Consider the following 13,217-nt stretch of genomic DNA (forward strand, 5'->3'; position numbering starts at 1 on the left):
ATTTGAAAGGAACAGAGTTGGATTTGAAAGATGGAGTGTTGTGTATCAAAGGGGGAGAGTTGGATTTGAAAGCGGGGGAGAGTTGGATTTGAAAGGGGGAGATTTGGATTTGAAAGGGGGAGTGTTGGATATGAAAGGGGGAGAGTTGGATTTCAAAGGGGGAAAGTTGGACTTGAAAGGGGCAGAGTTGGTTTTGAAAGGGGGAAAGTTGGATTTGAGAGGGGGAGAGTTGGATTTGAAAGGGGAGAGAGTTTGATTTGAATGGGGGAGAGTTGGATTTGAAAGGGGAGAGAGTTTGATTTGAATGGGGGAGAGTTGGATTTGAAAGGGGGAGAGTTCGATTTGAAAGAGGGATAGTTAGATTTGAAAGGTGGAGAGTTGGATTTGAAAGTAGGAGATTTGAATTTGGAAGGAGGAGAGTTGGATTTGAAGGGAGGAGAGTTGGATTTGAAAGAGGGATAGTTAGATTTGAAAGGTGGAGAGTTGGATTTGAAAGGTGGGAGAGTTGGTTTTGAAAGGGGGAGAGTTGGATTTGAAAGGGGGAGAGATGGAATGAAAGGGGGAGAGTTTAATTTGAAAGGGGGAGAATTGGATTTGAAAGGGGGAGAGTTGGATTTGAAAGGGGGGAGGGTTGGGTTTGAAAGGGGAAGAGTTGATTTGAAAGGGGGAGAGTTGGATTTGAAAGGGGGAGTGTTGTATTTCAAAGGGGGAGAGTTGGAGTTAAAAGGGGGAGAGTTGGTTTTGAAAGGGGGAGTGTTGTATTTCAAAGGGGGAGAGTTGGATTTGAAAGGGGAAGTGTTGGATTTGAAAGTAGGAGATTTGGATTTGGAAGGAGGAGAGTTGGTTTTGAAAGGGGGGAGTCAGATTTGCAAGGGGGACAGTTGGATTTGAAAGCGGAAAAGTTCGATTTGAAAGGGGGGAGTGTTGGATTTCAATGGGGGAGAGTTGGATTTGAAAGGAGATTTGAATTCGAAAGGGTGAGAGTTGGATTTGAAAGCGGGGGGAGTTGGATTTGAAAGGGGGAGAGTTGGATTTGAAAGGGGGAGAGTTGGATTTGAAAGGGGGAGTGTTAGGTTTGAAAGGGGGAGAGTTGGAATGAAAGGGGGAGAGTTTAATTTGAAAGGGGGAGAATTGGATTTGAAAGGGGGAGAGTTGGATTTTAGAAGGGGGAGAGGTGGATTGAAAGGGGGAGAAGTGGATTTGAAAGGGGGAGAGTTGGGTTTGAAAGGGGGGAAAGTTGGATTTGAAAGGCGGGAGGGTTGTGTTTGAAAGGGGGAGAGTTGATTTGAAAGAGGGGGAGTTGCATTTGAAAGGAGGAGAGTTGGATTTCAAAGGAGGAAGGTTGGGTTTGAAAGGGGGAAAGTTGGATATGAAAGGATAGAGAGTCTGCATGGATTTCCTTCCGGTGCTCCGATTTCCTCCCACAGTCCAAAGATGTGCGGGTTAGACGGATTGGCCATGCTAAATTCCCCCTTAACGTCAAGGGGACTCGCTCAGTTAAATGCATTGGCTTAAGGGAATAGGACCTGGTTGAGATTGTGGTCAGTGCTGACGTGATGGGCTGAATGGCCTCCTTCTGCACTGTCGGATTCTATGATTCTAACTTCTGGCATATTTGGCTAGGAACTTCCAGTCCCGTCGTGCCATGACACTCCCTGGGAGATTCAGCAACCCAGCCAAAACTCCATTGACTTTTGGCATTAATGGACAATCCTAGCAGTCAGCAGGGCTAGAAAAACCTGCCCTCAGATGCAGACCGCAAACCTTTGGCAGGATGCATTTTTTTTTGTCTTTTCTTCATAGTTTTCACAAAGAGTTTCTATAGTATACGGATGATTTCCTTCTCCATGTGAAAATGACTTGTTTTGAAGGGGGAGAGAGTTGGATTTGAAAGGGGGAGGGTTGGATTTGAAAGGGGGAAGAGTTGGATTTGAAAGGTGAAGAGGGGGAATTGAAAGGGGGGAGAATTAGATTTGAAAGGGGGAGAGTTGGATTTGAAAGGGGGAGAGTTGGATTTCAATGGGGGGAGATTTGGGTTTGAAAGGGAGAGAGTTGGATTTGAAAGGGGGAGAGTTGCATTTGAAAAGGGGAGAGTTGCATTTGGAACGGGGAGAGTAGGATTTGAAAGGGGGAGAGTTGGATTTCAAAGGGGAAGTGTTGGATATGAAAGGGGGAGAGTTGGATTTCAAAGGGGGAGAGTTGGATTTAAAAGAGGGATAGTTGGATTTGAAAGGGAGAGATTTGGATTTGAGAGGGGGCGAGTTGGATTTGAAAGGGGGAGACTTGGATTTGAGAGGGGGCGAGTTGGATTTGAAAGGGGGGAGAGTTGGATTTCAATGGGGGGAGATTTGGGTTTGAAAAGGAGAGAGTTGGATTTGAAACGGGGAGAGTTGGATTTGAAAGGCAGAGAGTTGTATTTGAATGGGGGTGAGAGTTGGATTTGAAAGGGGGGAGAGTTGGGTTTCAATGGGGGGAGATTTGGGTTTGAAAGGGGGAGAGTTGGATTTGAAAGGGGAAGTGTTGGATATGAAAGGGGGAGAGTTGGATTTCAAAGGGGGAGAGTTGGATTTGAAAGAGGGATAGTTGGATTTGAAAGGGGGACATTTGGATTTGAGAGGGGGTGAGTTGGATTTGAAAGGTGAAGAGGGGGAATTGAAAGGGGGGAGAATTAGATTTGAAAGGGGGAGAGTTGGATTTGAAAGGGGGAGAGTTGGATTTCAATGGGGGGAGATTTGGGTTTGAAAGGGAGAGAGTTGGATTTGAAAGGGGGAGAGTTGCATTTGAAAAGGGGAGAGTTGCATTTGGAACGGGGAGAGTAGGATTTGAAAGGGGGAGAGTTGGATTTCAAAGGGGAAGTGTTGGATATGAAAGGGGGAGAGTTGGATTTCAAAGGGGGAGAGTTGGATTTAAAAGAGGGATAGTTGGATTTGAAAGGGGGAGATTTGGATTTGAGAGGGGGCGAGTTGGATTTGAAAGGGGGAGACTTGGATTTGAGAGGGGGCGAGTTGGATTTGAAAGGGGGGAGAGTTGGATTTCAATGGGGGGAGATTTGGGTTTGAAAAGGAGAGAGTTGGATTTGAAACGGGGAGAGTTGGATTTGAAAGGCAGAGAGTTGTATTTGAATGGGGGTGAGAGTTGGATTTGAAAGGGGGGAGAGTTGGGTTTCAATGGGGGGAGATTTGGGTTTGAAAGGGGGAGAGTTGGATTTGAAAGGGGAAGTGTTGGATATGAAAGGGGGAGAGTTGGATTTCAAAGGGGGAGAGTTGGATTTGAAAGACGGATAGTTGGATTTGAAAGGGGGACATTTGGATTTGAGAGGGGGTGAGTTGGATTTGAAAGGGGGGGGGAGTTGGATTTGAAAGGAGGAGATTTGAATTCGAAAGGGGGAGAGTTGAATTTGAAAGCGGGGAGGAGTTGGATTTGAAAGGGGGAGAGTTGGATTTGAAAGGGGGAGAGTTAGGTTTGAAAGGGGGAGAGTTGGAATGAAAGGGGGAGAGTTTAGTTTGAAAGGGGGAGAATTGGATTTGAAAGGGGGAGAGTTGGATTTTAGAAGGGGGAGAGGTGGATTGAAAGGGGGAGAGGTGGATTTGAAAGGGGGGAGGGTTGTGTTTGAAAGGGGAAGAGTTGATTTGAAAGAGGGGGAGTTGTGTTTGAAAGGTGGAGAGTTGGATTTGAAATGAGGAGGGTTGGGTTTGAAAGGGGGAAAGTTGGATATGAAAGGATGGAGAGTCTGCATGGATTTCCTTCCGGTGCTCCGATTTCCTCCCACAGTCCAAAGATGTGTGGGTTAGACGGATTGGCCATGCTAAATTCCCCCTTAGCGTCAAGGGGACTTGCTCACTTAAATGCATTGGCTTAAGGGAATAGGACCTGGTTGAGATTGTGGTCAGTGCTGACTCGATGGGCTGAATGGCCTCCTTCTGCACTGTCGGATTCTATGATTCTAACTTTCTGGCATTTTTGGCTAGGAACTTCCAGTCCCGTCGTGCCATGACACACCCAGGGAGATTCGGCAACCCAGCCAAAACTCCATTGACTTTTGGCATTACTGGACAATCCTAGCATTCAGCAGGGCTAGAAAATCCTGCCCTCAGATGCAGACCGCAAACCTTTGGCAAGATGCATTTTTTTTTTGTCTTTGCTTCATAGTTTTCACAAAGAGTTTCTATAGTATATGGATGATTTCCTTCTCCATGTGAAAATGACTTATTTTGAAGGGGGAGAGAGTTGGATCTGAAAGGGGGAAGAGTTGGATTTGAAAGGGGAAGAGGTGGAATTGAAAGGGGGGAGAATTAGATTTGAAAGGGGGAAGAGTTGGATTTGAAAGTGGGAGAGTTGGATTTGAAAGGGGGAGAGTTGGATTTCAAAGGGGGTGAGTTGGATTTGAAAGGGGGGAGTTGGATTTCAATGGGGGGAGATTTGGGTTTGAAAGGGAGAGAGTTGAATTTGAAAGGCTGAGAGTTGCATTTGAATAGGGGTGAGAGTTGGATTTGAAAGGGGGGAGAGTTGGATTTGAAAGGGGGGAGAGTTTGATTTCAATGGGGGGAGATTTGGGTTTGAAAGGGGGAGAGTTGGATTTGAAAGGGGGAGAGTTGGATTTGAAAGGGGGAGAGTTGGATTTCAAAGGGGGTTAGTTGGATTTCAATGGGGGGAGATTTGGGTTTGAAAGGGGGAGAGTTGGATTTGAAAGGGGAAGAGTTGGATTTGAAAGGAGGGGAGTTGGATTTGAAAGTGGGAGAGTTGGATTTGAAAGGGGGAGAGTTGAGTTTGAAAGGGGGAGAGTTGGATTTGAAATGGGGAGAGAGTTCAATCTGAAAGGGGGAGACTTGGCTTTAAAAAGGGGATAGTTGGATTTGAAAACGGGAGATTTGGATTTGAAAGAGGGAGATTTGGATTTGAAAGTGGGAGAGTTGGATTTGAAAGGGGGGAGAGTTGGATTTGAAAGGGGGAGAGTTGGATTTGAAAGGGGGAGAGTTGGATTTGAAAGGGGGAGAGTTGGATTTGAAAGGGGGAGAGTTGGATTTGAAAGGGGGAGAGTTGGATTTGAAAGGGGGAGAGTTGGATTTGAAAGGAGAGTTGGATTTGAAAGTGGGAGAGTTGGATTTGAAAGTGGAGCATCTAGATTTGAAAGGATGAGAGTTGGATTTGAAAGTGGGAGAGTTGGACTTGAAAGGTGGAAAGTTGGTTTGAAAGGGGGAAAGTTGGATTTCAAAGGTGGAGAGTTGGGTTCGAAAGGGGGAGAGTTGGGCTCGAAAGGGGGAGAGGTGTATTTGAAAAGGGGAGAGTTGGATCTGAAAGGGGGAGAGTTGGTTTGAAAGGGGGAGGGTGCGATTTGAAAGGGGGAGAGTTTGTTTTGAAAGTGGGGCATCTAGATTTGAAAGAGGGAAAGTTGGATTTGAAACAGGTAGAGTTGTATTGGAAAGGGAGAGAGTTGGATTTGAAAAGGGGAAAGTTGGGTTTGAAAGGGGGAGAGTTGGGTTTGAAAGGGGGAAGCATTGGAGTTGAAAGGGGGAGATTGGATTTGAAAGGGAGAGCGTTGAATTTAAAAGGCGGAGAGTTGGATTTGAAAAGGGGAAAGTTGGATCTTAAAGGGGGGAGCGTTGGATTTGAAAGAGGGGGAATTGGATTTGAAAGGGGGAGAATTGGATTTGAAAGGGGGAGAGCTGGATTTGAAAGGGGTAGAGTTGGATTAGAAAGAGAGAGCGTTGAATTTGAAAGGGGGAGAATTGGGTTTGAAAGGGGGGGAGCATTGGATTTGAAAGGGAGAGAGTTGGATTTGAAAGGGGGAGAGTTGGGTTTGAAAGGGGGAGAGTTGGATTTGAAAGGGGGGAGATGGATTTGAAAGGGGGGAGATGGATTTGAAAGGGGGAAAGTTGAGTTTGAAAGGGGTAGACTTGGATTAGAAAGGGGGGGAGTTGGATTTGAAAGGGAGAGCGTTGAATTTGAAAGGGGGAGAGTTGGATTTGAAAAAGGGAAAGTTGGATCTTAAAGGGGGGAGAGTTGGAATTGAAAAGGGGAAAGTTGGATCTTAAAGGGGGGAGAGTCGGATTTGAAAGGGAGAGAGTTGGGTTGAAAAGGGAGAGTGTTTGGTTTGAAAGCGGGGGAGTTGGATTTGAAAGGAAGAGAGTTGGATTTGAAAGCGGGAGAATTGGATTTCAAAGGGGGAGAGTTGGATTTGAGAGGGGGCAAGTTGGATTTGAAAGGGGGAGAGTTAGATTTGAAAGAGGGATAGTTGGATTTCAAAGGGGGAGAGTTAGATTTGAGAGGGGGCAAGTTGGATTTGAAAGGGGGAGAGTCAGATTTGCAAGGGGGACAGTCCCGTCGTGCCACGACACTCCCTGGGAGATTCGGCAACTCAGCCAAAACTCCATTGCCTTTTGGCATTACTGGACAATCCTAGCAGTCAGCAGGGCTAGAAAATCCTGCCCTCAGATGCAGACTGCAAACCTTTGGCAAGATGCATTTTTTTTGTCTTTGCTTCATAGTTTTCACAAAGAGTTTCTATAGTATACAGATGATTTCCTTCTCCATGTGAAATTGACTTATTTTGAAGGGGGAGAGAGTTGGATTTGAAAGGGGGAGGGTTGGATTTGAAAGGGAGAAGAGTTGGATTTGAAAGGGGGAAGAGGTGGATTTGAAAGGGGGGAGAATTAGATTTGAAAGGGGGAAGAGTTGGATTTGAAAGGTGGAGAGTCAGATTTGCAAGGGGGACAGTTGGATTTGAAAGGGGAAAAGTTGGATTTGAAAGTGGGGAGAGTTGGATTTGAAAGGGGGAAGAGTTGGATTTGAAACTGGGAGAGTTGAATTTGAAAGGTGGAGAGTTGGATTTGAAAGAGGGAGAGTTGGATTTGAAAGGGGGTAAGTTGGATTTGAAAGGTGGGGAGAGTTGGATTTAAAGGGGGATGGGTGGGTTTGAAACGGGGAGAGTTGTATTTGAATTGGGGAGAGTTGCATTTGAAACGGGGAGAGTTGAATTTGAAAGGGGCGAGAGATGGATTTGAAAGGGGGAGAGTTGGATTTGAAAGGGGGTGAGTTGGATTTGAAAGGGGGTGTGTTGGATTTGAAAGGGGGGGAGTTGGATTTGAATGGGGGAGAGTTGGACTTGAAAGGCAGAGAGTAGTATTTGAAAGGGGGGTGAGAGTTCGATTTGAAAGGGGGGAGAGTTGGATTTCAATGGGGGAGATTCGGGTTTGAAAGGGGGAGAGTTGGATTTGAAAGTGGGGAGAGTTGGATCTGAAAGGGGGAAGAGTTGGATTTGAAAGGGGGAAGAGTTGGATTTGAAACTGGGAGAGTTGAATTTGAAAGGTGGAGAGTTGGATTTGAAAGAGGGAGAGTTGGATTTGAAAGGGGGTAAGTTGGATTTGAAAGGTGGGGAGAGTTGGATTTAAAGGGGGATGGGTGGGTTTGAAACGGGGAGAGTTGTATTTGAATTGGGGAGAGTTGCATTTGAAACGGGGAGAGTTGAATTTGAAAGGGGCGAGAGATGGATTTGAAAGGGGGAGAGTTGGATTTGAAAGGGGGTGAGTTGGATTTGAAAGGGGGTGTGTTGGATTTGAAAGGGGGGGAGTTGGATTTGAATGGGGAGGGTTGGACTTGAAAGGCAGAGAGTAGTATTTGAAAGGGGGGTGAGAGTTCGATTTGAAAGGGGGGAGAGTTGGATTTCAATGGGGGAGATTCGGGTTTGAAAGGGGGAGAGTTGGATTTGAAAGAGGGAGAGTTGGATTTTAAAGGTCGGGGTGTTGGGATTGAAAGAGGAGAGTTGGAGTTGAAAGTGAGGCATCTGGATTTGAAAGAGGGAAAGTTGGATTTGAAAGGGGTAGAATTGGAGTTGAAAGGGGGAGAGTTGGATTGGAAAGGGGGAGTTGGATTTGAAAGGGGGAGAGTTGGATTGGAAAGGAGGGAAGTTGGATTTGAAAGGGAGAGCGTTGAATTTAAAAGGCGGAGAGTTGGATTTGAAAAGGGGAAAGTTGGATCTTAAAGGGGGGAGCGTTGGATTTGAAAGAGGGGGAATTGGATTTGAAAGGGGGAGAATTGGATTTGAAAGGGGGAGAGCTGGATTTGAAAGGGGTAAAGTTGGATCAGAAAGGGAGAGCGTTGAATTTGAAAGGGGGAGAGTTGGATTTGAAAGCAGGAGAATTGGGTTTGAAAGGGGGGAGCATTGGATTTGAAAGGGAGAGAGTTGGATTGGAAAGGGGGAGAGTTGGGTTTGAAAGGGGGAGAGTTGGATTTGAAAGGGGGGAGATGGATTTGAAAGGGGGAGAGCTGGATTTGAAAGGGGGGAAAGTTGAGTTTGAAAGGGGGGAGAGTTGGATTTGAAAGTGGGAGAGAGAGTTGGATTTTAAAGGGGCAGAGTTGGATTTGAAAGGGGCAGAGTTGGTTTTGAAAGGGGTAGACTTGGATTAGAAAGGGGGGGAGTTGGATTTGAAAGGGAGAGCATTGAATTTGAAAGGGGGAGAGTTGGATTTGAAATGGAGAGCGTTGAATTTGAAAGGGGGAGAGTTGGATTTGAAAAGGGGAAAGTTGGATCTTAAAGGGGGGAGAGTTGGCTTTGAAAGAGGGAGAGTCGGATTTGAAAGGGAGAGAGTTGGGTTGAAAGGGGAGAGTGTTTGGTTTGAAAGCGGGGGAGTTGGATTTGAAAGGGGGAGAGTTGGATTTGAAAGGGGGAGTGTTGGATATGAAAGGGGGAGAGTTGGATTTCAAAGGGGGAGAGTTAGATTTGAAAGAGTGATAGTTGGATTTCAAAGGGGGAGAGTTAGATTTGAGAGGGGGCAAGTTGAATTTGAAAGGGGGAGAGTCAGATTTGCAAGGGGGACAGTCCCGTCGTGCCACGACACTCCCTGGGAGATTCGGCAACTCAGCCAAAACTCCATTGCCTTTTGGCATTAATGGACAATCCTAGCAGTCAGCAGGGCTAGAAAATCCTGCCCTCAGATGCAGACCGCAAACCTTTGGCAAGATGCATTTTTTTTGGTCTTTGCTTCATAGTTTTCACAAAGAGTTTCTATAGTATACAGATGATTTCCTTCTCCATGTGAAATTGACTTATTTTGAAGGGGGAGAGAGTTGGATTTGAAAGGGGGAGGGTTGGATTTGAAAGGGGGAAGAGTTGGATTTGAAAGGGGGAAGAGATGGATTTGAAAGGGGGGAGAATTAGATTTGAAAGGGGGAAGAGTTGGATTTGAAAGGTGGAGAGTCAGATTTGCAAGGGGGACAGTTGGATTTGAAAGGGGGAGAGGTGGATTTGAAAGGGGGGAGAATTAGATTTGAAAGGGGGAAGAGTTGGATTTAAAAGGGGGAGAGTTGGACAATACCTGATATGAGGGAACAATTAACAATGTGAACAAACTTGGGAGTAGGGAACGGGGGAACTTTGTTTAGCTGTTTGTTGGAAATAGTTATGATGGAGTAGGTGGTGGCTCTCAGAAATAAAATGAGCTTGGAGAGAGCATGAGGGGAGATGAGAGAAAAACTACGGAAAGGTGCAATTCCAGAATTAAGGCTGTGGGATGGTGGGACCCGAAGCAAAGTTCCTGAGTCCCTGGACCGCATCTAACATCTAACTTGTAAAAACTCTGCAGCAGAGGCTAGCCTGTTGGGAGTTGTTGATCACGTTTAATGTGTCAAATGTGTTGGGGAGGACAAATATCAGAAAAGAGCCATGCAACTGGTCTAGGGTCTTAATTGAACATTTTATTCATTGGTTTAAGTAGTTCTGAATGGTGCTTTATGGATCAGTCCATCCTATGTGGTGGGCAGTGCATTTCTGGTTGCTAATTAGTATGCATGCCCTGCTCACCACAGGAGTTTAGAGAACACACCGTGGACATCTATGCAGTTAAATTAAATCCAACCATGATTAGAAAGTGACCAGAAGATCAATGGGACTCTCTAAACACTTTTCTTTAACCTGGTTTCGCACTACTTAACATGTAGTGTTAAACCTAAACAGTGTAAGAATGCTGGAGAAGTAGAGCCTCCCAGCACCTCTATCTGAAGCTCGATTGTGCTCCAACTCAAAGTTATACTGCATCTTTCATGGCATTACAAAACTACTTTGTAATTATTTTGGCATAATCATTTCAATGCAACTTGCAACCAGAGGGAGACAATAGACAATGCCATTTTGTCACAGTTTACCGAACTATATGTGCTATCAGAGAGTATTTGACATAAACCCACTGTCAGTCCCCACCACATGCTGTTACTTAGCTATCAAGTCTGTCCCTCTCGCTGCTCACTGCCTGAACCAGACTTTTCACAATCTATTTGAACCAAATACGTGCTTCTGATTACATATGACAAAGACCACCCACTTCCATCTCTGCAACATCCCCTCTCTCCATGGCTGCCTCAGCTCATCTGCTGTTAAAAGCCTTGTCCCTGCCTTCATTACCTCAAAACTTGACTATTGCAATGCTCTTCTGGCCATCTTCCATTCTTCTTGCCTGGATCCTGACTCATATTATGTTCCTTTCAATCATCACCCTGGGGTTCACTCAGCTTCAACAGCCAAGTGATGTTAAAGCCACGTTTTCAGATCTCTGTATTGCCTTTGCTTCTTCCCCTGTATTTTCCTCATGCTCTACAACACTCCAAGAATTCTCTGCTCCTCCAATTCTGATCTCACGCGCGTGCCCCCTGCACCATCAGCAGCCATGCCCGTTGCTGTCTGCAACTAAGATCATAGAATTACCTCCCTGTGCCTCCCTGTCGCTTTATCTCACCACTCCTCTCCAACTCAATACCTTAACCACTTGCTTAAGTTTATTTATTAGTGTCACAAGTAGGCTTACATTAACACTGCAATGAAGTTACTGTGAAAATCCCCCGTCGCCACACACCGGCGCCTGTTCGGGTACACTGAGGGAGAATTTATCATGGCCAATGCACCTAACCAGCATGTTTTTCAGACCATGGGAGGAAACTGAAGGAAACCCACGCAGACACGGGGAGAATGTGCAAACTCCGCACAGTGACCCAAGCTGGGAATCGAACCCGGGTCCCTAGTGCTGTGAGGCAGCAGTGCTAACCACTATGCCAGCATGCCATCCACTTCTTTAAAGATGCTCCTTAGAACCTTTTTCTGGGACCAAGTCACCTGTCCTAGCATCACCTTCTATGGCTCCGTGGCATATTTGGGTTGACAACACTCCAATCAAGTGCCTTGGAGCAGCTCATTCTCTGAATGGCGCTATATAAATGCAAGTCGTGGCTGCAATGGCATGAAACAAAGTGCACAATAGGAGACAACAATCATTGCACGTTTTATGCAGAGAGGTCGCATTACATAACCTGTCAAACAAATCATTCACTCAGAGTCAGCGTGTAAGCAAGCACCTCATTTGGTTTTACCTGAATCAACAGTTCTAGTTCCAAGGAACTGACACACATGTGCTTTTCCAGAAACTCCAGTTTCTGGATGGTGATCGCAGTCTTCTGGGAGCTTTCGGCAGGCTGTTCGAGGGCTTGAAAGACAGTGGCGCCGACAATCAAGTAAAGCACCACCACCAGGAAATTAGCCGAGGCGGTCTTCCATTTCATCACAGTTGGGCTCAGGTCGCTGTCATCTGCTGGAGTTAATACGGTGGGTTTTGTAGAGAAGGACAGCCTGGGTTTCGCATTCTGAGTTGCTGCTTTGGGGTCTAATAGGTCAGGAGCTGCCACTGGGTAAAGAAAATAACAAGCACATAAAGGGATGCATGCCATTCTTTTCACTGTCAACCACATATTTTGAAAAAAAAATGGTTTACTGGCTCACTGTTAACCAGACAATAAAATCAATCTACGTGTGGGAAGGGGTGGGGGGGTTGATAAGTTTTTAAATATGTACAAAATATTTGCAATGCAATCAAAGGACGGGCACCACAATCATTTGACAGTCAGTAAATTAGCTGGGAACACACTGAGCAGCTCAGGACTGCGAGCTATATGAATGGAATCACTACATCCTCAGCAATGAAGCACTTTGTCTCAACAATTTTTTTAAGAGTGGTTTTAAAATAAGCCTAATTTTTATTTGCTGGTATTCACAACATCGGGTTCGCGCAAGATTTTACAAGTTCCTGTCCTAGGGTTAAAAAAAAGATGTATTTGAATTAAAATGTTTTAACGCGCCCACTAAATGGTTATTAAGCATTGCAATTGGCAAAATGCACGGTGCTGTACGTTTGGTGAGAGATTAATGCAAATATGCATCTTTATCAGGAATTCGGAATAAATTACATTGAGCTTTATTCTCCGAATCTCGACTACATAGTCTTAATTTACATTATCCTATACAACACGCTGTCTATTCTGAAATAATTATTTCACATCTAGATAATAGATTTTCGGTTAAAGCCGACCTAAGTGTAGCCTAATGAAATATGCGTCTCTACAATACCTAGCTCAGCATTAATTCCAGTAAGACAATAGCAACGGACGCTTTTAAAATGCATTTAACAAATTGAAGTGATTCCCACAGAGGCGGTCGGTACTTACTTCTTGTGCGAATAATTCACCCTATTTTATTTTGAGATCAGCAATCCTTTTTTGTTCACATTCAGCAGGAGAGTCAGGCATTTAGGAGTGGATGCTGTTGCCACATGGCTCATGTGTGTTCATCCTAAACCAAACGTATGAGGCTCCCTCTCTCTCTCTCTGAAGGACTCACACACACACACACTCACAACACACTCACACCTCGCTTCATTTAAATGATCCACAGCCATGAAAGTCATTCTCCCATATCCAAAAGACCGCCCCTGCTTTCCACAGCGCGATTATTCCAAAAGTAAATTATGCAACACTGATTATTATTGGAATGGGATACACACGGGAAGAAAACAATTAGCCACGTTGAATAAACGTGATTAGTGTTAGGTTTTCCAGCAGATAGAAACCTATTGCTAAAACAACAGTCAGCATTATTTTAATTCTTATTCATCTTTCATAATACACCTACCAACACGTTTGTATTGTTTATTATTGTCACAAGTAGGCTTACGTTAACACTGCAATGAAGTTACTATGAAAATCCCCTAGTTGCCACACTCCGGCACCTGTTCGGGTACAGGGTACACCAAGGGAGAACTTAGCATCACTAATGCACCCAACCAGCACACCTTTCAGGCTGTGGAGAGAAACCGGAGCACCCGGAGGAAACCCACACAGACATGGGGAGAACGTGCAGACTCCGCACAGATAGTGACCCAAGCCAGGAATTGAACCCGCGTCCC

At 45.3% G+C, this 13,217-nt stretch overlaps 1 protein-coding gene across 1 annotated transcript in view; it reads right to left on the minus strand.

Moving 5' to 3' along the window:
* The window catches only part of LOC144504805 (potassium channel subfamily K member 2-like), a 168,275-nt gene extending 155,310 nt beyond the window's left edge, over nucleotides 1-12,965 (minus strand). Inside the window, exons 1-2 of the mRNA XM_078230550.1 lie at nucleotides 12,944-12,965; nucleotides 11,353-11,663 (exon numbers count right to left, since the gene is read on the minus strand). Of these exons, the coding sequence (XP_078086676.1) occupies nucleotides 11,353-11,541 (189 nt within the window). The 5' untranslated portion in view covers nucleotides 11,542-11,663; nucleotides 12,944-12,965. The remainder of the gene's footprint in view (nucleotides 1-11,352; nucleotides 11,664-12,943) is intronic.
* Between the last annotated feature and the right edge of the window lie 252 nt (nucleotides 12,966-13,217).

This window comes from Mustelus asterias, chromosome 15 (assembly GCF_964213995.1).
Source record: "Mustelus asterias chromosome 15, sMusAst1.hap1.1, whole genome shotgun sequence".
Lineage (NCBI taxonomy): Eukaryota > Metazoa > Chordata > Chondrichthyes > Carcharhiniformes > Triakidae > Mustelus > Mustelus asterias.